We start from the raw sequence: 26,747 nt of genomic DNA, 5'->3' as shown, positions 1-26,747 counted from the left end.
GAGTATTTCACAGACATAACTAAGACAGCAAGTAAGGGATAATGTACAGTCAGCTGGTTGTTATCACACAATAAACACAGACAGGATGATCAGGACCCCAACGTGAAGTGTAAGACTCTTGTATCACCCTGAAGGTGTATTTTGTGATAACAACCGGCTGACTGTACATTATCCCACTTATTACACGACTACAAAACAAATAAATATATACAAGAACACAAAATATTGATTTGTGTTGAAATAATGTAATTATGTGAGAAGAAATAAATTCTGTTTTGTTGGTGTTTATTTAGTAATTAATGAATGCCTGACTCCTCATTCAGATTATTACAAGACTACTTGCCAAATTAATAAATAAATGCACATGAAACATTGATTTGAGTTTAAATTATTTATTAGCTTACTTGTAGAGAACACACAGTGATTGGAGAAGCAGGAAAGATGACTCACAGAACCCGGATAAGCAGTCTGATGTGTGGATGTGCGGTTGTTACTGAGAAATATCAGACTGCTAGATGGTGCCATTGACCAATCAGAATACAGTATTCAAGAGAGCCATGTAATAAAGCAGAATATGCAATTATTCTTGCTTTATATGCTACTGTGTGCTTCAGATGAAATTCTATTAAAGTATTTAAAGGATAAAGATTTGATTTTAAGAAACTGGCAAACACAGAACGTCTACACTATTTTTTCGCTGTTTTTATCTCCCCAACATTTCCTGAACAAATGTTTGTAAAGACTGTGGTGCCTTTTTTTTTTTTTTTTTTTTGGGGGTAGGGTTAGTGTTATGCTTTGTTTACTTTGTTTGTTATGTTTGAGTATTCGGGTAAAAATTAGAACATAATATACTCAGGGTGCTACACATTCTCGTTAGGGCATTAGTATGAGAAATCAATCAATGCAGGTAATATTAATAATTCCTTACATTTATATAGCGCTTTTCTAGGCAGTCAAAGCGCTTTACATCATAGCGGTGGACTCTCCTCAACCACCACCAGTGTGCAGCATCCACCTGGATGATGCAACAGCAGCCATAGTGTGCCAGAACGCTCACCACACACCAGCTATCGGTGGAGAGGAGAGAGTAGAGTGATACAGCCAATTCATATGTGAAGGGGATTATTAGGAAGCCATGATGGACAGAGGCCAATGGGCAAATTTGGCCAGGGGTTACACCCCTACTCTTTACGAGAAGTGCCCTGGGATTTTTAGTGATCACAGAGAGTTAGGACCTTGCTTTAATGTCTCATCTGAGACGGTGCCTTTTTACAGTATATATGCGATACATGTAGTTAGCGGCATATGTGATACACTTGTGTATAGTAAATTATAATAAATATAATAGAATTTTAATTCTAATACATACAATGTATGTACTTATAGACTGTTTCAGTCTGTTGTGAAGGTCTCAAAATTGCATTTAAACTAAAATGAAATTAGGCTAATTAAACCATAACAGCAAGTATAAAGGTTGATGCCCTGAGCATCGGTATCTATTTTAAGGAGTTTTCACTCAGTGAACTTTCCCTCTTACACATGAACTAGGTCATTTCAGGCATATTTTGCTGAGGTCTTCATGGAGCATTCTGGTGTATTACTGCAGGGCATTGGCATCTCTGGCATGCCATCTTTGGTTTGTTCCCAAGAGTGCTGAGAGCTGTACATGAATTCAGCCCAGAATTCCAGCTGTTTTTTTTCTGTTAACTTTCCAAATTAGGCTAAGTTTTCCGATGTAAAACTCAGGATTCTCGGCTCCCATGTGACCTCACATATACTGAAATACATTTTTCCTGGATGACGAGTGACAGGCCATTTTTTGATCATGTGTTAATAGTGACTGTTTAATCTTGCTTCTTATAAAATAAATATCTTTCACATAGCAACTACACATGAAAGTGATAAAAGTATAATATTGTTACTAGTAGTGTAATAAAATCATAAAAGTAGTCCACATGACTTGTACACTATTTTCCAATTCTTCTGAAGTCATACAAAAGCTTTGTGTGATGAACAGATGCAAATTTAAGACCTTTTTTTACTGATCATTCCCTCCACCGAAACTCACATCTAGCCCTACCATGAATTAAAAAATGAGTTCAGGGTGTCATGTGCAGCATATATTATCATATATTATTATTATATTATATTTTGGGCTGTCAGTTGATTACATTTTTTATCAAATTAATTACATGAGGTGCTGATTAATCAAATTAATCGCAATTAGTCACATATAGTGTTGTCATGATACCAAAATTTCAGTAGTCGTACCGATACCAGTGAAGTTTCACGGTTACCAATTGGTATCTTGGTTTCTAGATACCAATTTCAATACTACAGCAAAAATATGTTAATATGGTAATGTGCTGTTGAACACAGTCCTTTAGCCTATTTCAAGTTAAATTTCAATGTAAATAATAAATGAAAATAAATGCATGTTTCCTTCAAGTGTTTCTCAATTAAGTATGCATTGCTTAAGTGTTTTTAAGTAGGGCCCTACTGAAAGTCACACCAGCACAATTTAAATTTGATTAATTGTGCATTTCAGTGTAAAATGAGTAACAGAGCACACGCTCAAATAAAGATATGAACATTTGGAAGCAGTCGTGTGTCAGTCAGACAACGCGCTGGGACCGGATTAAGTCAGTGTTGGGTACTACCGGTGCTGCAGAAACACTGGTATCGTTACATCTTTTTTATTTTAGTATTGACATGGCACCGAAGTACCGACACTTTTGATATTGTGAATCGCATACCAATATTTACTGAGAAAGGCCCCCAAATAAAGGTAATTTATAATAATTAAAATAATTGTGAATTTAATATATATATATATATATATAGGCCTAATAAATATTATAATTCAGATAAATGCAAATAGATATAATAATTTGGCAACAGACAAGTAACACATTTAGACAATACAAAAAGTGGCTTTAAAAGTGAAAATATTGTTTGTTTTATTTCCATATCATTGAACATATATCTGCTCTATTTTTAATGGTTGGTCTATGTACTCGTGTGTCAGATGGACGCTTTTGGAGCGTCTCTCTTTGGTTGCGTCGCATCTCAGTTTTCAGCATCTCTAGTCATTAGAGCTGTGTTTTTAAGACACTGTGTTGAGTTAAATGTAGTTTGAATCTTTGAAATACTCGTCTCGAGATCCCTGCATTCTGTTGTGTTCGGTCCAGCTGTCTTTGAGCACAGGAGCGCATTATCTGTAGAAGGTGCTGCTGTTTCTCTTGTTGGTTTGATGAGGTGTGTTGTCTGTACAGCTGGAGTCACGCTGACTGCCCCCTACTGACACATCAAGCTGTTACATCAAGCTTGGATTGCTCTGATTGTAGAAATATTCGTTATTACAGAATTTACTTATGCTGTCGGGGGCATGATTAATTGCGTATTATTATTATTATTATTATTATTTATTTTTTTATGTGTTATTTTCCATATTAAAAAAATCACACTAAATTAACGTGTTATATTAACAGCCCTAATTATATTATGTTATAATATTATTAAATTTTTTTTTTTTTAAAAGTCATTTGTTATTGTGTCGTAGGCATGAGTGCTGCAGCTAGTCACAACTGTGACCGTGTTGATATTCAGAAAAACAGCACAATTGTGAGTTTGATATTGCTTTTAGACAACAATTCGACAAACAAGTGAACAAATATTAAACCAGAGGTTTTCGAACTGGGGTCCCAGGGGGCCGCAATGGTGTGCTGGGGGTCCGCAAAAAAAATCAGAAAAAAGGGTACAAAATATAGACATTATTTGACATATTACCATTTTATTCTGAAACCATAAGATTAATTGTGATTATTTTATTCTATTGACAGTCAATGTTTTATACAGTAAGAAATAAATTAAGAACTTGCGTGTCGAGCATCTTTAAAGGAAACACCCCGGCATTACATCTTTAATGCACTTATATTTAATGTGTTATAGCTTTATTAAAGTTCTAATAATAAGGAAGCAGATCATGTAAATAACTACAAACTCTGAAACTGGCATTTCTCTGTGCAGTCAGCGCCTCTTCTATGAGTTGTGTGAATGTCCCGATCTAAATGGGAGAGATTGAATCTGCACCCTGCTGATGCACACTCTGTCACAGGGACACTCGTCCCTTGAGCGCACACGCTTAATGCAGCTAGATTATAACGTGATGACTTGTGACTTATTGAATCATAATATATGTGTCACTGTGCATTTCTTATCTTGAAGAAAATTGTCAATATGCAGCTTTATTAATAAGAGAGAGTTTTTTTGAGAGTTAAAGATGGATTGAAGTGAACAGAAAGGTGAGGGAGGGTAGTCTTCACCCCATTATACACTGCAACAAAATATGTTTTTGATTTGTTTTTATTTTGGCTTGTTTTCCAATATAAATATCTAAAACTCCTTTAAAACAATGTACATTTACTTTAGCAGCTATACTGCAGAAGAAAAAATTGTTATCTGAGATCGTTGAATATAATATTTAAAATACAGATATTTTAAAATATCTACAAATCCTTTAAAAAAAATGCATTCCCCTGAGAAGCAGCATATAAGATATTTAGACTTGCTTTTAGAGAATAGATCTTGAATAGAAGTATATTTTGTCTTTACTACATTTACTGCAGAAGTATAACCAAGTGAAAAATACACTTATATACAAAATACACTTATATTTAAGATACATTCTCTTAAAGCAAGTCTAAATATCTCAAATGTTGCTTCTCAAGTAAATGTATCTTGTTTTAAGGATTTTTAGACAATTTTAAATGGAAAACAAGACAAAAACACTTGATAACAATAGGATTTTTTGCAGTGAATTTTTTACTGAATTAAATTTAATTACAAGTATTTTTTCCTTTAATTCAGTGAATGTCATTTAGAGGTATTTTTAAAAGATGATTTTGTCCTTTTTATTGTTAGTAAGCACATTTAATACAACCTTTTAACTCGGGCACAAGCTGAATAATCGGTTAAGAGCTAATGATTAATCGTTGCAATAATCACTGAATAGTTGAATAATCATTCTAATAATCGTTAGCTTAATTGACAACTTACCACGCGCCACATTGAGAGCAAGAACCACTTAATCGAGACCACGAGGAGGTTACCCCATGTGACTCTACCCTCCCTAGCAACAGGGCCAATTTGGTTGCTTAGGATACCTGGCTGGAGTCACTCAGCACACCCTGGATTGGTAGTCAGCGTTTTTACTCGCTGAGATACCCAGGCCCCCCCCAAGGTGAGGTCCCACTGAGATCCGTTTGTGGATTTTGATATATAAATCCACATATAGCACGAACTCTCACACTTGCGGCCGGTTGCACGTTGCCCAGATACAAAACTTGCTCTTCGATTTAGTGCTCTCACGAAAATTGGATAAGATTTAGCATATGTGTATAGGGCATACCAGTTCACCTAACAAGGGTGCGGAAATAGAGCCCATAATCTCGAGTATTTTTTATATTAATTGTGAAACTTTAATTGACATTATTTCAGTCACTCTTTTGGAATGCCCATTTTTCACTAATTGTATGAAATGACTTGTTCACTTGAAGCATGTCATTGCAATAGGAATGCACAGACAGCCGTCTCCAAATACTGACATCAGAATTTACAAATGGCCCTGCTGATGGACCCCAGGAACGGAAGTTTATTTGCTCTTGTGTGTTTTTTATGTTGAAAGTAACTGAATTCCTTTAGGCCTCTGGCTTCTTTGCAGACCCAATTTGGTAATGAGTCTTTTTTTTTTTTTCTAATGCATTTGTGGGTTGCCAACCCTCACTGTCCCCCGAGGAATTCCATCATTTAAAGTTGGACGGTTATTCAGTTGCTCACAGAACCGCCATCGTAGTTCAATTGACTATTTTCAGAAAGAAGGTCTTTTTTTTTTTTTTTTCAGGTCATGCCTGACTAGAGCAGTTCCCACACTTTTAACACCCCTCATACTCTTACGTACACTTATATACTGTTCAAAATCGTACAAACACTTCATACACTTCATACACTTATAGGGGCTAGTTGTGTCACAAGCGATATCTCCGTAATGGTAAGGTTTGGAGTCAAAAGTCCATTTACACAAATGTGTGTTCTCTAGAAGAGGTTTTGTATGTTGCTTTCAAACAACTAGTACAAGCTCTTAAATTAGAATAATTTTTGTGAATTCTACCCTCCATAGTAGATTTTTAGCTCTTGGGTAGACAAGAGAACACAATGAAACCACACTGGCATTAAAGGGATAGTTCACCCAAAAATGAAACTCTCACCCTCATGCCGTCCCAGATGTTTGTGACATTCTTTCTTCTGCTGAACACAAATGAAGATTTTTTTAGAAGAATATTTCAGCTCTGTAAATCCATACAATGCAAGTGAATGATGACCAGAACTTTGAAGCTCCAAAAATCACATAAAGGCAGCATAAAAATAATCCAGATGACTCCAGTGGTTTAATCCATATCTTCAGAAGTGATATGATAGGTGTGGGTGAGAAACAGATACATTTTTAAGCCCTTTTTTAATATAAATTCTCATCCCTGCCCAGTAGTTGGTGTTATGCATGAAGAATGTGAATCGCCTTAAACAAAAGACGAATGTGAAAGCAACAGTGGAGATTTGTAGTAAAAAAGGACTTAAAAATAACCTATTTCTCACCCACACCTCTCATATCACTTCAGAAGACATGGATTAAACCACTGCAGTTTTATGGATTACTTTTATGTTTCCTTTATGTGCTTTTTGGAGCTACAAAGTTCTGATCACCATTCACTTGCATTGTATGGACCTACAGAGCTGAAATATTCTTCTAAAACTCTTAATTTGTGTTCTGCAGACGAAATAAAGTCATACACATCTGGGATATCATGAGGGTGAGAAAATGATGAGAGAACTTTAATTTTTGGGTGAACTATCCCTTTAATACAAGGCTCAACTATATTTTGAACACAGATTTCTATCGAAACGATTAAATATGTCCTTAGGACAAAGGTATTTTTCATGAAAGTCAGGTTAGGGCATGTTGTCATGCGTGTTGTTGTGAATGAACTGCTAGAATGTGTGTTTGATCTCAGGGGCCGCCACCTAAACCAGCTCGCCGACAGGGAGGATGGGCAGAGGAGAGCACAGGAACTGCATCGGCCAAGTGAGTACATACTTAACTCCATTCCTCCGTTTCTCTGTAGGGTTTCCACGCTCATGCCAAACCTGGAAACATCAACCTGGAATTTTACATTTGTGATTTCCAGGCTTGGAAAAGTCCTAAAAAATGAGTATTATCTTATTTAAAATGTTCTTAAAGATTTTAAGAGCTGCTCTAAAATATTTAATCGGGTAGATGTTGCCCTTTATTTATGTTCATTTACATCCATTACATCTGCTGGACAGATCATGGAAATTCATTGTGGAACACAAATGGTGAATTTTGGGAAAATATCCTGGCCACTCTTTTTCCACATATCTCCGTGCGACTCTGCGTCCTCATGCACGTACATTGTGTTTTGTCTTCGCTATATGCTACGCATAATTAGGGCTGGGCAGTATATCGATATTAACTATATTATTGCAATAATTTTGCAGGCGGTGTAAAATTGACCAGTATCGTGAATATCACGATGATTTTACTGTGTTTTCATTTGGCCATTAAGTTTCATAAAGAGCGCATCAGTAGACTAATTTCACGATCCTTCAGGGCTGCACAATTAATGAAAATAACATCAAAATGGCTTTATGGGCATATGTGATTATTAATCCACAAAAGGCTGTGATTTAAAGACAGATAAACATGGACTGTGTGTGATTCAGAACAAACCGGTGACATTCTGATCTGTGTGCACGCGCATGGTGGTGCTCTCAGATCAGTTCAGGTGCATTGTGATATCAAAGTAATGCAGGTTCAAGCATTCCTGCAATTCCAAACATTAGTAACCACTACAATTTATTATACAAACTTACAAACGCGGCACAGAATAACAGAAAATGAGAGATTACCGACTTTCAGGAAAAGCAGGACATTGTAAACTGTCAAATACACACTTTTCTGTGTCACAATAAAAGCTCCTTTGGTGTCAAAATGAAAGCCCCAGGTGAAGGTGAAACAAGACAGAAATATATCACTTTTATATAACGCAAATCTAATAATCAGAATAATAATGATAATTCAGCATTATATTATAATATTAAACCTGATGTGTCCCAGTAATAATTTAGTATTATGCAATGTTCAACTGGGTTTCAAAAACAAGTCCTTGTTCATTCACAAAAATGTATCAGTAAAAACATTTGAAGGTAAATAATGTTTTTTATTAAGCTACTGTGAATCATTGTACATGAAATATAAATATAAAGTGCATATCAATGAAAATGATTGGACTTCATTCTCCCTTGTGTTTATTTAATGAAAAACTAATTATTTGAAACAGATTTTTATTTAAGGTCTTTAAAATATTGAATTGGCTACAATGGCTGTTTGGATGAAATGATGGTTCCTCTAATAAAAAAATAATAATTAAAAAACACGAGCCTTTTCAGAGCAAAATACACAATTATCGATATAGATATCGAATATCGTCAAAAGGCTGAAAAATATAGAGATCTCATTTTTTAAATCATATGACACAGCCTTACATGTAATTAAATTAAATTTAAACCGACTGATCTCAGTTCAGGACACTCTGGGCTGTCATTAAAGGGTTAAACTTTTTACACACCGAGTCATGTGACAAAACAACACGGTGCCGATCTCAGTGAAGTTTGTCTTTGGGAGAAACGGCAAGAAAATAACGACATCTGATTATAAACCTCATTAAGTTTTTACATTAAAACCTGTTTGCATCAAAAGAGTAACATCTCTAGTTTCATTTAATATGCCATTTCGAAAATGTCAGCGATTGTTCACGCAAGGACAATGAGCCTTAATTACAATAGAAATCTTTTATTTACTGTGTATTTTCACATTGAGAATAAATGGGTTCATCCAAAAACTGGAAAATGTTGCTTTCAGAGGCTTTATATGGAGTTGGGATGAAAATAAGATGCATTTCAAACTGTTCTGAGACCAGTGCAGACAGACAGCACACTGGAGGTTAAGTCATTCACTAAATAGGGAACAAGGGAGCATCCTATAGCTCTCTATGCAGTTAAGTGCATTCACTCCTAAAATCTGATCAAAAGTTCAGTTTCAGGCTGCAGATGATGTTTGGATCACTCAACATGTTTGACAGACATGAGACAATGATAATCAGTACATAGATTCAGAATTTATAATGTATCATTTTATTTTAACATGGTTGACAGTGATGGGATGATTGTGGACATTACTTTGAATCTGAATTATTTATTCAGCTTTATAGAAAATCAGCTGTAATGTCTGTAACATCTCAAAAACATGAATAACCAACACTCCTGGACACATAATAAACTATTTGATGGAAAAAATAAAAAAAATGTCTTTCTATAGCTTGGTATTATTTAAAATTCACAACTTAGCCCCGCTGTCTACATATTATGTCAGTGGTTTTCAACCTTTTTTTTTGATGAACACCCCCCTACTTCATTCTATAAATTCTACTTCATTTCTATAAAACAAAGTATGGCATTTTTGTAATTATAAACAGTAGGCCTACTCTAAACACACATAAAAACTAAAAATACAAAATAAATATTTAAAAGTGGATTCTAAATGTATACAAAATTGTATTCTATTCCCTCACTCCCCTAATGTAGCCTATGACAAATTAAATAGAGCTGAAGTAGTGATATGATAATATTTATTATCAATCTGTTTCTTCCTAAAGTACATTTAGTGTTACTATAGGAAATTCAAGGGTGGTGATGTAGAATTCTGTGCTGAATTCAAATGGTTTCTGCTTCTCACTGATTCTCACAGAGCTGCGAGTTTAAGAGCTCGAGCTTTAAGAGCTGCTCTGTCCATTGAGCCGTATCCATCAACAGAGTCATACAGGTGCATTAGTTGAGCTGTGTCTCTGTCTGTGTATTTGATGCTGCTAAACCAGATACTTCAGTTGCGTCACTAGACTTCAAAATCAAATGAACTGTGGTAGAAATGCGTACTAACCTGAATAATTGAGAACCAACTGATATACTACTCATCGCTTTTATGCAAAGAGGAACTTGACGATTGATTTGATTATTATGACTGATAAACACCCCCTATTTGTAACCTAACACCCACCTCTCTACTAATTTGCTCACAGTGCCCCCTGGCATCCTTTGAATGCCCCCTGGGGGGGGGGGCGGTGGTACCGCCCCTGTTGAGAACCCCTGTACTATGTGGACATTAAATTTTTTTTTGCATGTTTATTAAGGGCTACTAGTTAGAAATCGAAAAGGGAAATGGAAAATGCACACAGCAGTCACCCTCGGGTTTCAGGAGGATAATGAAAGTGGAAGAGCGGTGCTATCAGGCTCCAAAAGGACCATAAACATCATAAAAGTAGTCCATATGCCTGTTGCGCTTTATTCCAAGTCTTCTGCTGTCAAACAGGAACTTTGTGTAGGAATAGACCCAAATTGAAATGCTGTTCAGTGATAATCTTCCACTCTGCTGCAGCTCTCATACCTCATTTGAAGTTGTGCATATTCAAGCTTGCCAGTGACTGTTATTCACCACATGATGGCAGCATTTCCTGCTAAATGTGTTTTTCTAGAACGACCAAAACGCATCCAATGTAACGACCAGAAACATCCATATTTCTATATTCCAAAATGAAATTTCATCATCATTTACTGACCCTTATGACTTTCTTCTGTAAAACACAAAAGCATAATTTTTGGAAGTATATCCTGACTGCCTTTTTCTGGGACTGGATCTGTTAAGCACATTGCATTGTAGAACACATAAAATACACTGCACAGTATGCATACTATATGGATAGTAAGAGTATTATGTTAGTATGCTATTCCAAGCATATACTCACAGTCTCAGTTACTGGAAAATTAAGTAAACTCGAAATGTCTCACTAAAAAGGGTCAAAGTGTCACTTGCTGAACGTAGCTTGATTCTGTTGAAGGGCTTCTCAACACATCGATCCTTCAGAAGAACACAAGGACTTTCTTCATGTCAATGTCACCTCTGGCACTCAATCACCGGTGCTCTGCTCCCGTTAATCCCAGTGCAGAAATCCTGGGATTTGCAGATCTATCACTCCTAATTGACACTAAGTGATCTGTCAGGTTATTGATGAAGCTTTGAAGCCGGCTTGTCACAATATATTTTATCCAGTTTTAGCTTGTTTAATCATGATGCGTTACACAGGTGTTAATAGCGAGCGCAGTGATGAGGACGGGGCACATGTCACGGGCTGAAGCGTGAGTGGCCGACAACCACTGTCCCACTGTACACGCTAACACGTGTGTGATTTATTAGCATCTACAGTACTGTTTACATGTCAGCTGCTCTCAGTTGACAAAGACAAACAGCAGATTTTGTGCTTTAGCAGAAGCAGAAAGTGTAAATGTGATTTTGTGTTGTGCTATGCAAAAGTCTTAGGCACATTAGATGTTTCACAAAAACATTTGTGTTAAGATAGTTATTTTACATCTACTGCTTTAGTGTGACAATAGAAAATATTAATTTAATGTTTCCAAACATTTCTTTTGCATTATAAGTAGTCCTGCAACAGATGGATCTCAACATCGAGTCAGTTTGGGATTATATGAAGCTTACAGAAGCCCAAATGCATAAAACTGTGTTCTGCAAGTTCTCCAAGATGCTTGAACAACCTTGAAAAACCGTGCACAAATGTACTTATAGTAGGAGAATTAGTGCTGTTTTAAAGGCACAGGGTGCTCACACCAAATATTGACATTATTTTTTTATGTTTACTGCACTTGTTATGAAGTTAATTGATAAATAAAAAAATAATCAGCCTGCTCTCATGAACATTATGTAACCTTGGCAACATTTTTGCAAAGCAAAATTACATGTGTTATTTAATGTTTGGCTGCAGTTTCCCAGTGTAATGTCCAGCGAGTGGTTGGAAATTCATTGGTTAAAATTGTGGTATGTGTGCACTGCATTATAAGCATACAGTAGTTCACGCTCTGATTATGCAATATGACAATGCAGTGGCATCAAGATATAAATGCAATGGAAAATGAACTATTTGTGGATTAAAGTTCATGGTTATTATGTTGTGGTCAGTGTAAAGCATTGACTTTAAAGCTATGATTATGTTCATGATTTTGGTGTTTTGTGAGATGAATGGATTAGTGCGTTCCTTTATGTGAAAGCAAAATTATTGTTGTCAGGATCCATTAGGTGGAGCTCAACACCAGCAGAAAGATTGATCAGTCACCTCACGTCTCGTAGATAGACAGTGAGCTATTGTATGTGTTCAAAAGAACCAGACCTTAGTGCACATTGTGCTGTATTTGTTTTTTATTTGTATTTTGCATTGTAATGTACAGTACAATGAGAAATTGTGTGAATGTGCAAATGCATTTCTTAAAGGAATATTCCGGGTTCAATACAAGTTAAGCTCAATCAGCAGCATTTGTGGAATAATGTTGAGTACCAAAAAATTTATTTTCGTGTCATTCCTCCTTTTCTTTAAAAAAGCACAAATTTGTGTTCCAGTGAGACACTTACAATGGAAGTCAATGGGGCCAATTTTTTTTTATGTTAAAATACTGTTTCAAAAGTATAGACACAAGACATGAACAATATGTGTGTTAACATGATTTTACTGTGATTAAATCACTTATTAATCGCATCTGTGGAAAGTTATAGACAATATACAACTTCATTACCATGACGATGTAATGTCATCAAACCCTAAAATGACTAAAAATAACAATTAAAACAACTTTACAGCTCAAATAATACACGAGTTTCAACAGAAGAATTAATGTAAGTGCTTTTATAAAATTATAATCTTCATATTTCTGCCTTTAAACCTCCAAAAATGGACTCCATTGACTTCCATTGTAAGGGTCGCACTGAACACAGATTTGTGCTTTTTTAAAGAAAAGGAGGGACGAGTCGAAATAAATTTTTGGTAATCAACATAGTCACAAATGCTGCTGATTGAGCTTAACTTGTACTGAACCCGGAATATTCTTTTAAAGCAGTTCCTACAACAGTTATAACAGGCCCTGTCAAATAGCAATAAAAATTCTGTTCTACTTTATACAATTTTCCGCAGTCTTTCAGTCCATGGTGTATGTTCATGATAAGTTGGAATTAACATAATAACGGTATCCTGACTTGTAAAAAGCATTCACAACTTCTTTGAACTCATAATTGCAAGTTATAACATCTAAGAAAGCTCTGACTTGATCGTCATGACGTCACGTAAAAAGAACCAATATGGCAACGGCCTCAAGAGTTAGAGGTAGTTTACACATGGAGCACTTGCTTTGTTCGTGAACCTTTTGCGGTGAATTAATGTAGTGATTAAATATTTCACTGTAATCAACAACAAAGCCACACATGGATCCGTTTTGGCATTATGAGTGTTGCCATAGAAACAAACCATTTCTGAGGTTCCAGGATGTGAACAGCTTCGATTATTAGAGAAAGTAGAGTTACCATCTCGTAACTACAGTATCTCCAACATGAGGTGAATGCAGCATTATTATTCATCACATTAATGAGCTTACCAAATAAAAGCTCATTATATAATCATACCAATGCTGATCTATTTCAGCTGGTCAAATTATTCTGTCATTTATTATGTACACATGAATCAGAATAATAATACATACACATATTCATAATGACTGACTGAATTCATGATCATTTCTACCCAATACAGGAGTTTGTGATTGTGTTGTTGATTGTTTTAACCTTTAAATTTGTCGTGTCCTCTACAGATCAGGAAGACGATTGGCTGCTGAAGAGCTGGAGGAGTGAGTTTTGTTTTCTTCATGTTTGACTTGATTAACCCCTGAGAAATACAAGTAGAAACAGTTGAAATGTTTGTTTAGGCTTGAAATTGCCCTCGCAGTGAAGATGTCCTTGCTTGCGCAACTAATGCAAGAACAATCACTCTGATTAAAACTCATGATGGTGCAGTTTACACATATTACCTGAGATTAGAGACTAGATCACTGAGATTTGCCACTGGGGCCAGAAAAGTAAAAAATATCAGAAAAGTTTTCTGTTATTAGACTAGTTTTAGGATCCTTTCTTATTTAGCATCACACGAATATGAAAGTGTTAAAGGCGAAGTCAAAAGTCTGTAGTATCTGGCATTTTTTTCATTAATACATTAAAAGAATATTCCGGGTTCAAAACAAGTTAAGCTCAGTCGACAGCATTTGTGTCATAATGTTGATTACCACAAAATTAATTTTGATTCGTTTCTTTAAAAAAAGCAACAATCTGTGTTCCAGTGAGACACTTACAATGGAAGTCAATGGGGCTCCGTAAACATTCAAATACTCACTGTTTTGAGTCGAAATAAATTTTTTGTGGTAATCAACATTATGCCACAAATACTGTCGATTGAGCTTAACTTTTATCGAACCCGGAATATTCCTTAAAATGCTTAAATAAAAATAAATATTTACCTACATATATTTTTTACTATATTTTTTTATTACTAAATATATTGTTATATTTCTGCATATAAATACAAAAATTATTCAGTATAATTCTTTCTTGTGTTCATTTAGTGAAAAAACATGTGGAAAGCACAACTTTTATTGATTTATTTTTAATGCATTTTATTCGCATTCAACATTTGGAATCTACATTCTGACTGTTGAAGTGACAGTTCCTCTGATGGAAATACAATATATTTTTTGACGAGCCTTTGACAAGATTTTTTTACCGCTATATTGCCCAGAGCCATTTCTCACCCACAAACTGCACTGACTGATAGCTGTGTGTGTGTGTGTGTGTGTGTGTGTGTGTGTGTTTTGTTTAACATGGTGTCTATTCTCGTGTGAAGCCATCGGTTGAGGCCGCAGACCCCCGAAGGCTCTGACAATGAAAGTGGTGAGTAGATTAGACCACTCAATCACTGTATTTAACCAGCAGACACCAGCATCTCCACCACACACACAACTGAAGTTAACAGAGCTGATAAACTAATATACAACATTCTAGAGATTGATACATTTCTTATACATTGTTTCATTACATACACTAGCAACACACACACACACAGTAGTCTGTCTTGATAGTTTGAGGTTCAGAAACATATGCTGCTCTCACTGTATAAACTCACAGAATAAATGTAACAGACCACATACATATTTATGTTAACATTCATATTTATTTAATTTCATTAGATGTAGATCATAAGTATATTGGATTGCATAATATCCAAGTTATGTTTAATTGTTTGAGTGATTTTACTTTTTACATAGCAGTTATTCATGTTTAAAAATCTGCACATTTTCTGTAATTCTGTGAAGCTCTATGAGAGGGTACTCCTAAAAGTTGCCAAATTTCATTTTTAGCAGATTTTAGCTCATTTCAAATTTACAGTCTCTCTTTCAGACTCATCTTGCACTGAACAGTATTTTGTCCAATCAAAAGCGCCCTAGAATTAGAATGTCCCTCCCCCTAATAGCTTCTATTTCTGACTAGCAGTAGCTAAACCCTAATGGTCTAAAAAAAAAAAAATTATGTCAAACCACAATGTATTGTTTGAATAAAAGATACATCCTCACAGGTAAGAAAACTGCGCTCATCACACCATTTCATGGGGTCTTGAAGTGAAATACAGAACTACGGAAATACATAAATATTTGTTAAATATATGATCTGCTAAATTTATTTAAATTAATTTATGCTAAATATTAATATTAATAATTAGTATTATTATCATTAGCAGCAGCAGTATTTGTATTAATTAGTTAATTTATGTATTAGTTAATAAATTATACTAATAATAGTAATAATAATAATTGTTGTTATTATTGTTAATAATAATAGATTATTTAGTATTAGTAGATAATAATTATAATATTTATTATTATTATTATTAGCAGTAGTAGTTGTATTAAGTAATTAGTTAATGTATTAGTTAATAAATAATAGTAATAATAACAATTATTATTGGTGTCGTTGTTGTTTATACATTGTAATTATTATATTAATCAATTTATTATTATTATTGTTATTATTAATATGATGTCAAAAGCAGAAATGAAACAGTAATTAAAAGTCAGTTCTGGATATAGGTCATCATACACTTGAACGAAGTGGTTGATTTCTAACAAATGTCACCTAACACCAGTAGCTCATATGTTAAAAAATTGTATGTCCTATATGCACTTTTTCCAGATTATTCATAAAAAATCTCTCATGTTTTCTTTTTGTGAACATTGCTTTGATTCATGATTAAATCAGAGAATTATGTGATGATCTTGTAGAGACTGACACATGACTTTATGATGAAATAATCCTAACAAACGCTTTCTGCTACACGTCACCTTTGAGTCTCTCTTGACCTTGTGTAACAGGTCACAACCTCATTAAAAAAACGTTGTTTTCTCTCGCCACTTAATCATACCGCAAGCTTTACCTCTCCACGCATTACATTGAACTCCAGCGGAATTGTGTCAATGGTGCATTATTTGGCGAGATGCGGGGAGGGGCGCAAAAGTTCAAATCCAGGAAGCTGTTTGCGAAGGCTGGACGAAGAGGCTTTCTGATGTCATGCGCTAAGACCATTAAATGTGACTGGTGGTCCGCTGGGGGCCCGAATGTGCTGAACGCACCGCTTTAGAAATGAGGAGACAGTGTCACCTCACGCTCATGAATATGAAGCAGCGCTTGCCTGCATTTATTTATATATCAGGAGCGCAGATGAATCTTGTCAGTGACTAAACGAGGCTGGCATTTTTTATTAGCTTTAATTAAAACTGAGAGAAAGGGAAGAAGTTATCAATGCAGGATAACAGAGCTTGTTATGAGGGTCAGGAGATGAATTAAATGTGGCTTTTGTGACGACTCAGATATTCAAGCGAGGATGGAAGTCTGACAGTGAATTAAAAGTTGCTTCAAAATGTCCTCGTTGAGACTGTACAGAACTAATTTTCCATCTTTAAAGTATGTGACCTTTTTTTTTTTTTTCAAACACGCCTCTCAAAATTGGCACCATTTTTGGTAGTACTTAACTATAACTTATATATAAAAGTAATAGGCAAACATTAAATATTGATTAACAATTTTATTCAACATTGGCTTCGTTCACACTGCAGGGGATTTTTTTAGACTGACTGTTTAAACTGCAAGTTGTATGTGGCAAGATCAGATTTTTTCTGTCGCTTTTCACATTAGTTGCTATAGTAATGATGCAAACTTGCGTATGTTCTCCATGCATGTGAGTTTCGCTATAGATGTTTTGCATTTGATTATGTTTTTCATGAGTGCAGTACCCAAATATTAACACATTCATCACAGAGAGCGGCTTAAAAAATGGGAGGGTTTACAACTGTCCCGGGACTTCCCATATTTTGGCCAAAGTGACGAAGTCACAATAGACGGGACGCCTATTGTCCTGTATTTTAGCGGACAGCGAGACGTCATGTGTTGAAGCATTCTAAAAGGGTCAGGCGGCGAGACGCTGTATTGAAGCGCTCAAAATGCTCAAAATTTCTGTATTCGTGTAAGACATTAAATTCTTTATTGTGTTTTGGTGGCACCTTAGAGCATCTCTTTGGGTGGGTAGAGCCAATGTCTCTATTATTTTAAAATCGGTTTGAACTGCTTTGGCTGCCTTGTAATACAGTTCAAGTCAGAAGGTTACATACACTTAGGTTTAAGTCATTAAAACTAATTTAACCGCTCCACAGTTATAATATTAGCATGCTATAGTTTTGACAAGTCATTTAGGACATCTACTTTGTGCATGACATGAGTAATTTTTCCAACAATTGTTTACAGACAGATTGTTTCACTTTTAATTGACTATATCACAATTCCAGTGGGTCAGAAGTTTACATACACTAATTTAACTGTGCCTTTACGCAGCTTGGAAAATTCCAGAAAATGATGTCAAGACTTTAGACAATTAGCCATTTAGCTTCGGATAGGCTAATTGGAGTCACTTGGAGATGTACCTGTGGGTGTATTTTAAGGTCTACCTTCAAACTCAGTACCTCTTTGCTTGACATCATGGGAAAATCAAAAGAAATCAGCCAAGACCTCAGAGAAAGAAATTGTGGACCTCAACAAGTGTGGTTCATCCTTGGGAGCCATTTCCAAATGCCTGAAGGTACCACATTCATCTATACAACAATAGTACACAAGTATAAACACCATGGGACCACACAGCCATCATACCACTCAGGAAGGAGACACATTCTGCCTTCCAGAGATGAACGTATTTTGGTGCGAAAAGTGCAAATCAATCCCAGAACAACAGCAAAGTACCTTGTGAAGATGCTGTAGGAAACAGATAGACAAGTATCTATATCCACAGTAAAACGAGTCCTATAGCGACATAACCTGAAAGGCTGCTCAGCAAGGAAGAAGCCACTGCTCCAAAAAAGCCAGACTACAGTTTGCAAGTGCACACAGGGACAAAGATCGTACTTTTTGGAGAAATGTCCTCTGGTCCGATGAAACAAAAATTTTACTGTTTGGCCATAATGCCCATCGTTATGTTTGGAGGAAAAAGGGCGAGGCTTGCAAGCCGAAGAACACCATCCCAACCGTGAAGCATGGGGGTGGCAGCATCATGTTGTGGGGGTGCTTTGCTGCAGGAGGGACTGGTGTACTTCACAAAATAGATGGCATCATGAGGAAGGAAAATTATGTGGATATATTGAAGCAACATATCAAGACATCAGCCATGAAGTTAAAGCTTGGTCGCAAACGTGTCTTACAAATGGACAGTGACCCCAAGCATACCTCCAAAGTTGTGGCAAAATAGCTTAAGGACAACAAAGTCAAGGTATTGTAGTGGCCATCACAAAGCCCTGACCTCAATCCGATAGAACATTTCTGGGCAGAACTGAAAAAGTGTGTGCGAGCAAGGAGGCCTACAAACCTGACTCAGTTACACCAGTTCTGTTCGGAGGAATGGGCCAAAATTCCAGCAACTTATTGTGAGAAGCTTGTGGAAGGCTACCCAAAACGTTTGACCCAAGTTAAACAATTTAAAGGCAATGCTACCAAATACTAACAAAGTGTATGTAAACTTCTGACCCACTGGGAATGTGATGAAAGAAATAAAGGCTGAAATAAATCATTCTCTCTACTGTTATTCTGACATTTCACATTCTTAAAATAAAGTAGTGATCCTAACTGACCTAAGACAGGGAATGTTTTCTACGATTAAATGTCAGGAGTTGTGAAAAACTGAGTTTAGATGTATTTGGCTAAGGTGTATGCAAACTTCTGACTTCAACTATATATACATGACATACGGGTGCGTTCCATTCAGAAGTGATCATCCCTATGCCCTGTTCACCTTATAGACTTTACCATCCACTCTCGGAGGGCAGAAAGGTGTAATAAAACAGTCATTTTGAACTGACTTTAAGTCATTTTATTGAAAATGCTGTCTGTAACAATCCGACAGCGTGGCCATCATCGTTTCCCTTCGAAGTGGCTTGTGAAGGCATCATTTATGCCGTTTAGAACACAGTATATGCAAAAAATGACAAACAACAACAACAAAAAAAAAAACACATGAAATCCAAACTGACCGTTCAGACTGAGACGCATTAACAAAAAACTGATTTTAATCTGATTTCAAGCCATCAATGAATGAGGTTTGGATCAGGCTTGTAAAAATTGGATTTTATGTGTTTTTCAAATCAAATCAAATCACTTTTATTGTCACACAACCATATACACAAGTGCAATAGTGTGTGAAATTCTTGGGTGAAGTTCCGAGCAACATAGTAGTCGTGACAGTGATAAAGACATATACCAATTTACAATAAACATCAGATTTACAACACAATTTAAAATCTAATATACACATTATTACACACAACACAATATACAAATAATAACATACAATGTACAGTATACAATACACACAATATAGAATACACATTATACAATAAAAAAAGTATATATAGAATGTACAGTAGGTTGTATTGTACTGTATTGACATTCAGGCTGTCGGCTGATAGTAAGTTGTTAAGAGAGAATATAATATAATAATATAATTTATGACAGTCCGGTGTGAGATATAAGAGTACTAAAGTGCAGTGCTGATGTATTTGATCGTGGGAGATCAAGAGTTCAAAAGTCTGATTGCTTGGGGTAAGAAGCTGTCATGTAGTCGGCTGGTGCGGGTCCTGATGCTGCGATACCGCCTTCCTGATGGTAGCAGTGAGAACAGCCCATGGCTCGGGTGGCTGGAGTCTCTGATGATCCTCCGAGCTTTTTTCACACACCGCCTGGTATATATGTCCTGGAGGGAGGGAAGCTCACCTCCGATGATGTGTCTGGCAGTTCGCACCACCCTTTCACACAAGGGCTTTGCGGTTGTGTGCTGTGCTATTGCCGTACCAGGCGGAGATGCAGCCAGTCAGGATGCTCTCTACAGTGCAGGTGTAGAACCGTGTGAGGATATGGTGGTTCATTCCAAACTTCCTCAGCTGTCTCAGGGAGAAGAGACGCTGATGAGCCTTCTTCACAACGGCTTCAGTGTGGATGGACCATGTTAGTTCCTCAGTGATGTGGACACCCAGGAACTTGAAGCTGCTGACTCTCTCCACTGGTGCTCCATTGATGGTGATGGGACTGTGTTCTCTATCTCTTCTCCTGAAGTCCACCACAAGCTCCTTTGTCTTACTGACGTTGAGGGAGAGGTTGTGCTCCTGACACCAGTGTGTCAGAGTGTGCACCTCCTCTCTGTAGGCTGTTTCATCATTGTCAGTGATCAGACCTACCACCGTCGTGTCATCAGCAAACTTAATGATGGCATTGGAGCTGTGTGTTGCCACACAGTCATGTGTGTACAGGGAATACAGGAGTGGGCTGAGAACACAGCCCTGCGGGGCTCCAGTGTTGAAAGTCAGTGATGAGGTATTTGCTGATGATGGGGGTCAGAGCAACAGGAAGCCAGTCATTTAAGCAAGTTATTTTGGATTGCTTTGGAACAGGCACAGTGGTGGACATTTTAAAGCATGTGGGGACTACAGACAAAGAGAGGGAAAGGTTGAAAATGTCCATAAAAACACCAGCCAGTTGGTTCGCGCACGCTCTGATGACGCGGCCCGGAATGCCGTCTGGACCCGCGGCTTAGCGGATATTCACCCGTCGGAAGGATCGGGTTACATCCGCTACAGAGACGGAGAGTGAACTAACCTCTGTAGCTTGGCTGCGAGAGCTCTCTCCGTGAGGGTGGTATTATTTCCCTCAAAACGAGCATAAAAAGTAAAAAGCTCAACTGGGAGAGAGGCAGCGGTGTTCGCGGCGGAGTTTTTATTCACTTTAAAGTCTGTGATGATGTTAATTCCCTGCCACATGCTTCTAGAGTTGGTGCTGTTAAACTGTCCTTCAATCTTGTTCCTGTACTGACGTTTTGCTGATCAGAGGGCATAACTGGCTTGTTTATGCTCCTCCGCGTTCCCGGAATTAAAAGCGGAGGTCCGCTCATCAAGTGCCGCGTGAACATCGCTATTAATCCAAGGTTTCTGGTTCGGGTAGATCCGTATTGTTCTGGTCGGAACGACGTCCTCTATGCACTTTCTGGTGAAACACGTTACGCTATCAGCATAAATCTCGATGTCGTCATCAGAGGCGGACTGGAACATGTCCCAGTCCGTGTGATTAAAACAGTCTTGTAGAATAGAGTCTGATCGGTTCGACCAGCACTGGATCGTTCTGAGTGTGGGTGCTTCCTGTTTCAGTTTCTGCCTGTAAGCGGGCAGAAGCAGAATGGAAGAGTGGTCCGATTTGCCAAATGGTGGGTGGGGGAGGGATTTGTAGCCATCCCGGAAGGGAGAGTAGCAATGGTCCACAAACCGGTCCCCTCGTGTGTTAAAACTAATATATTGGTGGTATTTTGGTGCAACTGATTTGAAACTGGCTTTATAAAAGTCCCCGGTCACAATGAACGCGGCCTCGGGGTGCGTGGTTTCCTGCTTGCTTATAATCCCATACAGTTCCTTGAGTGCCTAGTCTGTGTCGGCTTGTGGCGGGATGTACACAGCTGTGATAATGACCGCTGTGAATTCCCTCGGTAGCCAGAATGGTCGACGCAGAAGCATGAGAAATTCCAGATCAGGAGAGCAGAAAGACTTGATAGAATGTAAGTTCCTCTGATCACACCAGGATTTGTTGATCATAAAACATGCACCACCACCTCTGCTTTTACCTGAGAGATCTTTCGCAATGTCCGCTCGGTGCACAGAGAATCATGCGGGTTCAGTGGCTGAATCTGGAATCTCAGCAGACATCCAAGTTTCTGTCTGGCAGATAATGCAGCAGTCCCTCGTCTCTCGTTGGAAAGAGATCCGTGCTTTCAGCTCGCAGAGCTTGTTATCCAGAGACTGAACATTTGCCAGTAGAATACTGGGTAGTGGGGGTCGATTTGTGCGCCGTCTTACTCTGATGAGAACGCCGGCTCTGTTTCCCTTTTTCCTCCTGCGTTTCCGCGCCGGGCAGCCCAGACAAAGGGATCCGCTGGCGTGTTTGTAAACAGCGGGTCGGCATTGAGGAATCGCAACGCAGCAGCCATACTCAGCGTCATCTTGAGTCTCTTCATATATATATCATATATATATTTTGTCCTGTTCAGACTACAAAAACCCAAATGGATTTGAGTCAGATAGGCCAAACAATGTCTGTCAACATAGCCATAGAGTGCAAGTTTGTATTAGAATATTGTTATTTTCAGAAGTGTCATGGTGTAAGTTGTGAATGTGACAAAAGTTGTGTTCATGTTTTAAAAGCCTCTGAATAACAATGTATTTTATAAAGGAAAGGCAAACCTTTTATTATGTTTTAAGCACTTTCAATCTGTCAAATTATAATTTTGTAAGCTTTAAGTAAATATTTAGCAGATTGTCCAACCTGCTCTTTTCCATACATCAGAAGTTACCTAAATCTTTAGTCATTAATAATGTAATAATTAGGGCTGCCGATATGATGCAGTAATTTAGTGTGATTTATAATATATGAAATAACGCATTAAAAAAAAATTACCGCAATCAATCATGACGCCTAACCTGTAAGTAATAAATTATGTGTTATTTAGTGCTGTCAGTCGATTCATTTTTTTTTTTTTAATCGCGAATAATCTCATAATTTTTGTAGTTATCGCAGTTCATGGCAGATTTTGAAAATCTGAAATTTGACACCATATTTACTACTTTTCCTGTCAAAATGCATTTATTTCCATATTAGCAAAGAAAACAAAATGATATGTAACAATATAATGCTTTATTAACATTTTCCAAACAAAACCTTCCACAATATATAAAGAAAGAAATGCACTAAAATTGCCCATTCAAGTAACATTAAACATTTCCCAAAGTATAAGTGGGAGGTTGACGTATTGAAAGAATTTGTCCCCATAGGTTGTGTATTCATTCATATTTTCATTCATTTCATATTTCTATATTCATAATTTTACATAAAAAATATTCACAACATTATGCATTTGCAACTGCTGTGTAAATGCATTTATTCCTGCTCTGTGAAAATACACGTAAATTACATTTCAGATGCAGATTCTGTGCCACATTTGCTGTGTAAAGGTGGCTTTAGTCCCCATAGGTTTAGTATTCATTGCAATGGGCATCCTCCACAGTATTAATCTGCTGGTAGACGGTGGCTATCCACTTTCCTAAAGCAATCGTGAAGCCGCGTTCATGATTCGCGTCAGGGTGAATCATGACGTGAAAAGTGCTTGCAGACAAAAACGTCTCATTCAGCGCTTTGGTGATTGTTAAGACTTGCTGTGCTTCTGTGGGAAGTAAAATGTGCCTTACTTAGGCTGAAAAATACTTTTCTGTCACAAGTCCCATATGGGCTTGTTTTGTACATCAGATAGCATTAAAAGTTCCTTTCTCCATAATTTTATCATGGACAGAGAAGTGCTGATATTGTGTGTATGTTAGTGTAATGACTCTGGTCGGACATATTACAAAGGTTCCGCCCTCCTAATAAGCGTGTGTGCTGGTTTATGCTCTATTAATGGAAAATGTGTTAATTGCGATTAAGAAAAATTAATGCGTTAAACTTTAATTAATTGCATGCATTAACACGTTAATTCTTACAGCTCCAGTTATTTTCCTATGGGAACAATACAAGTTTGATGTACATGTAACTTTGTGTTTTCATGAGACGCGTCAGCAGGGGGCAGTCAGCACATCTCAACAAGCCTCACAAACAGCTCAGCCACGGAATGAGAGCTGCTCACACAGCTGAACGAATCACAACAGAATGCAGCGATCTCAAGACATGATTTTCAAACTTTTGACATGACACAGCATTTTAAATATGGCTGAAAACCAGTGAGACACTCCTAAAGTGTCCTTCTGATGCACATGTACATAGACAATTAAAAAGTGCAGGTTTAGCTGTGAAACAAATCTGTCAACATGTCATGTAATCAATTTGATTATACATTTTAAGACCTAGTAATCTTTATTAATACTGTATTAATAAAGGTTATTACAATGTTTTAACAGTTTTATTCAACATTGGTTGAATGAGACAAAGTTTTGTTCATGTTTTAAAAACCTCTGAATAGGAATATATTTTAACAAAAGAATTTACAAAGAAAAGGCATACCATTTATTATGTTTTAAGCACTTTCAATCTGTTGAATGGTAATTTTGTTTGCGTGCATTCTAAATAAATCTTTAGCAGAATATGCGATGTCCAAGTTACCTACATCTTTAATCATTTGATAATATAATAATTTTTGTTAATGACTTTGTAATAAAATTAATAATAGTTATTATAAAGAGTTACCTTTTTTCCTCAACATTGTTTAAATGCAAAATAAATGCAATTTTATTATCGTTGTAGTAGAAAGACTTGACAATACTTTCCACTTGGGTTGTTTTTGAACTGTTGAATGTGAAAACTTTTAATTAATTAATTCAACATTTTATTCAGAAGATTTTAGAAGCAAAAAAAAATTATACTGTCAAACTATGTCTGAAGGTAATTTTGTAAATGTGATTTCAATGTAAATAATTAGCAGAATGTCTAAACTGCTCTTTTTACAGAAATTAACTATATCTTTAGTCATTTAATAATGTAACATGTAAGGGATAATGTACAGTCAGCCGGTTGTTAAACCCTGACAGGGTGATCAGGACCCCGACGTGAAGCGGAAGACACTTATTTTGTGATAACAACTGGCTGACTGTACATTATCCCGCTTATTACACTGCTACTAACCAAATAAATAAATATATGGACATAAAATATTGATTTTATGTAATTATGTGAGAAGAAATAAATAGCTGAACATCTGAAGTGCACCTCCGGTTTGCATCTGAGTATTTTATTTTTTTCATTCCACATTATTCAGATTATTACAAGACTACTTGCCAAATAAATAAATAAATGCACATGAAACATTGATTTGAGCTGAAATTATTTTCTTAGCTTACTTGTTGAGATCGCACAGTGATCCGAGAAGCAGGAACGATGGCTCTTAGGACACAGATGAGCGGTCTGATATGTGAATGTGCAGTTGTTACTGAGGAATATCAGCCAGCTAGATGGCGCCATTGACAATCAGAATTGAGTATTCCAGAGAGCCATGTAATATAATTTTTTAATGACTTATTAATGAACGTCATGAAATGTATTTTAGTGTTACCATTTTTGTAATTTATTTTTTAATTTTATTCAGTTCAATGCAAAGTGTAATATTTGTAGTTCTTATAATATTTGTAGTAGAAATACACAATACATTCCAGTTGGGATGTTGTAAGTTGTGAAAGTGACAGTGATTTTGTTCAACCTCTGGATAACAATTCCCTGCCACTGTCTGTTGAGGCTGATTTTTTTATTATTTTTTTATTTTACTTTTAAACATAAGATTTGAGAAATAGAACTGGCTAAATATTTTGATTTTACAATTTTATGCACATTAGATGAAAATAGAATGCACTTTTATTAACAGCCAGGTGTGGTTTTATTTATTCTTTGCAAAAAACTGGACATAGGAGATCGATTTAAATTTCTGCTGATCACTGATGTCTTTTTAGCTTTCTTCTCCTAACTAAAATAAAGTTTCTTAAAATTTGAATATAATTTGAATTTTGGTCATATTGAAATGAAAAAGTAAAATTCAGTTTATCAGCCCTGTTAACTGCACAAATACAGTAAAGTTGTAAATGTGACAAAGTTCTGTTCATATTTTTTAAACCTCTGAATACCAATCCAATTAGTTAAAGATTTTAGAAAGAAAATATACACTTTCAAACTGTCTGACGGTAATTTCATAAACGTGCGCTCTGCGTCTCGTGTTTGCGCGGCACTCCTGAACACACTCCAACACGATGTGTGTGGAGAAAGGAAGGGCTGTGAAAGTTTGTCCTTCTTTGGGAGCGATGCCACGCTCTGTCCTGTTGAGTTTTGCCAATTAAAGCGGGTTCCCACTGTTTGGAGCAGCGGGCGTGCGGCTCTTGGCACTGCGGCTCCTGCCAGGGCACTCCGTGACTTCCGACCTCACACAGATGGGCTCGTACGCCTGGAGCCCGGCCGAGTCTGAGTGGACGCGGAGGTCGGCGCTCTGGCCTGACGGGTCCTGAGGGTGGCCGCGCTGACAGGGCCCAAATGCTCGCCACTGGGCGAGCGCGAGTGTGTGTGTGTGTGCGTCTCTTTCTGGGGAGCC

At 36.8% G+C, this 26,747-nt stretch overlaps 1 protein-coding gene across 1 annotated transcript in view; it reads left to right on the top strand.

Annotated features, from left to right (window-relative positions):
* The window catches only part of LOC127410997 (intraflagellar transport protein 43 homolog), a 43,722-nt gene that overhangs the window by 3,761 nt on the left and 13,214 nt on the right, over positions 1-26,747 (top strand). The window contains exons 3-5 of the mRNA XM_051646304.1: positions 7,068-7,138; positions 13,831-13,866; positions 14,913-14,959. Of these exons, the coding sequence (XP_051502264.1) occupies positions 7,068-7,138; positions 13,831-13,866; positions 14,913-14,959 (154 nt within the window). The remainder of the gene's footprint in view (positions 1-7,067; positions 7,139-13,830; positions 13,867-14,912; positions 14,960-26,747) is intronic.

Source organism: Myxocyprinus asiaticus, chromosome 20 (genome assembly GCF_019703515.2).
Source record: "Myxocyprinus asiaticus isolate MX2 ecotype Aquarium Trade chromosome 20, UBuf_Myxa_2, whole genome shotgun sequence".
NCBI classification, from domain to species: Eukaryota; Metazoa; Chordata; class Actinopteri; order Cypriniformes; family Catostomidae; genus Myxocyprinus; species Myxocyprinus asiaticus.
This window is presented reverse-complemented; position numbering and strand designations above follow the sequence as displayed.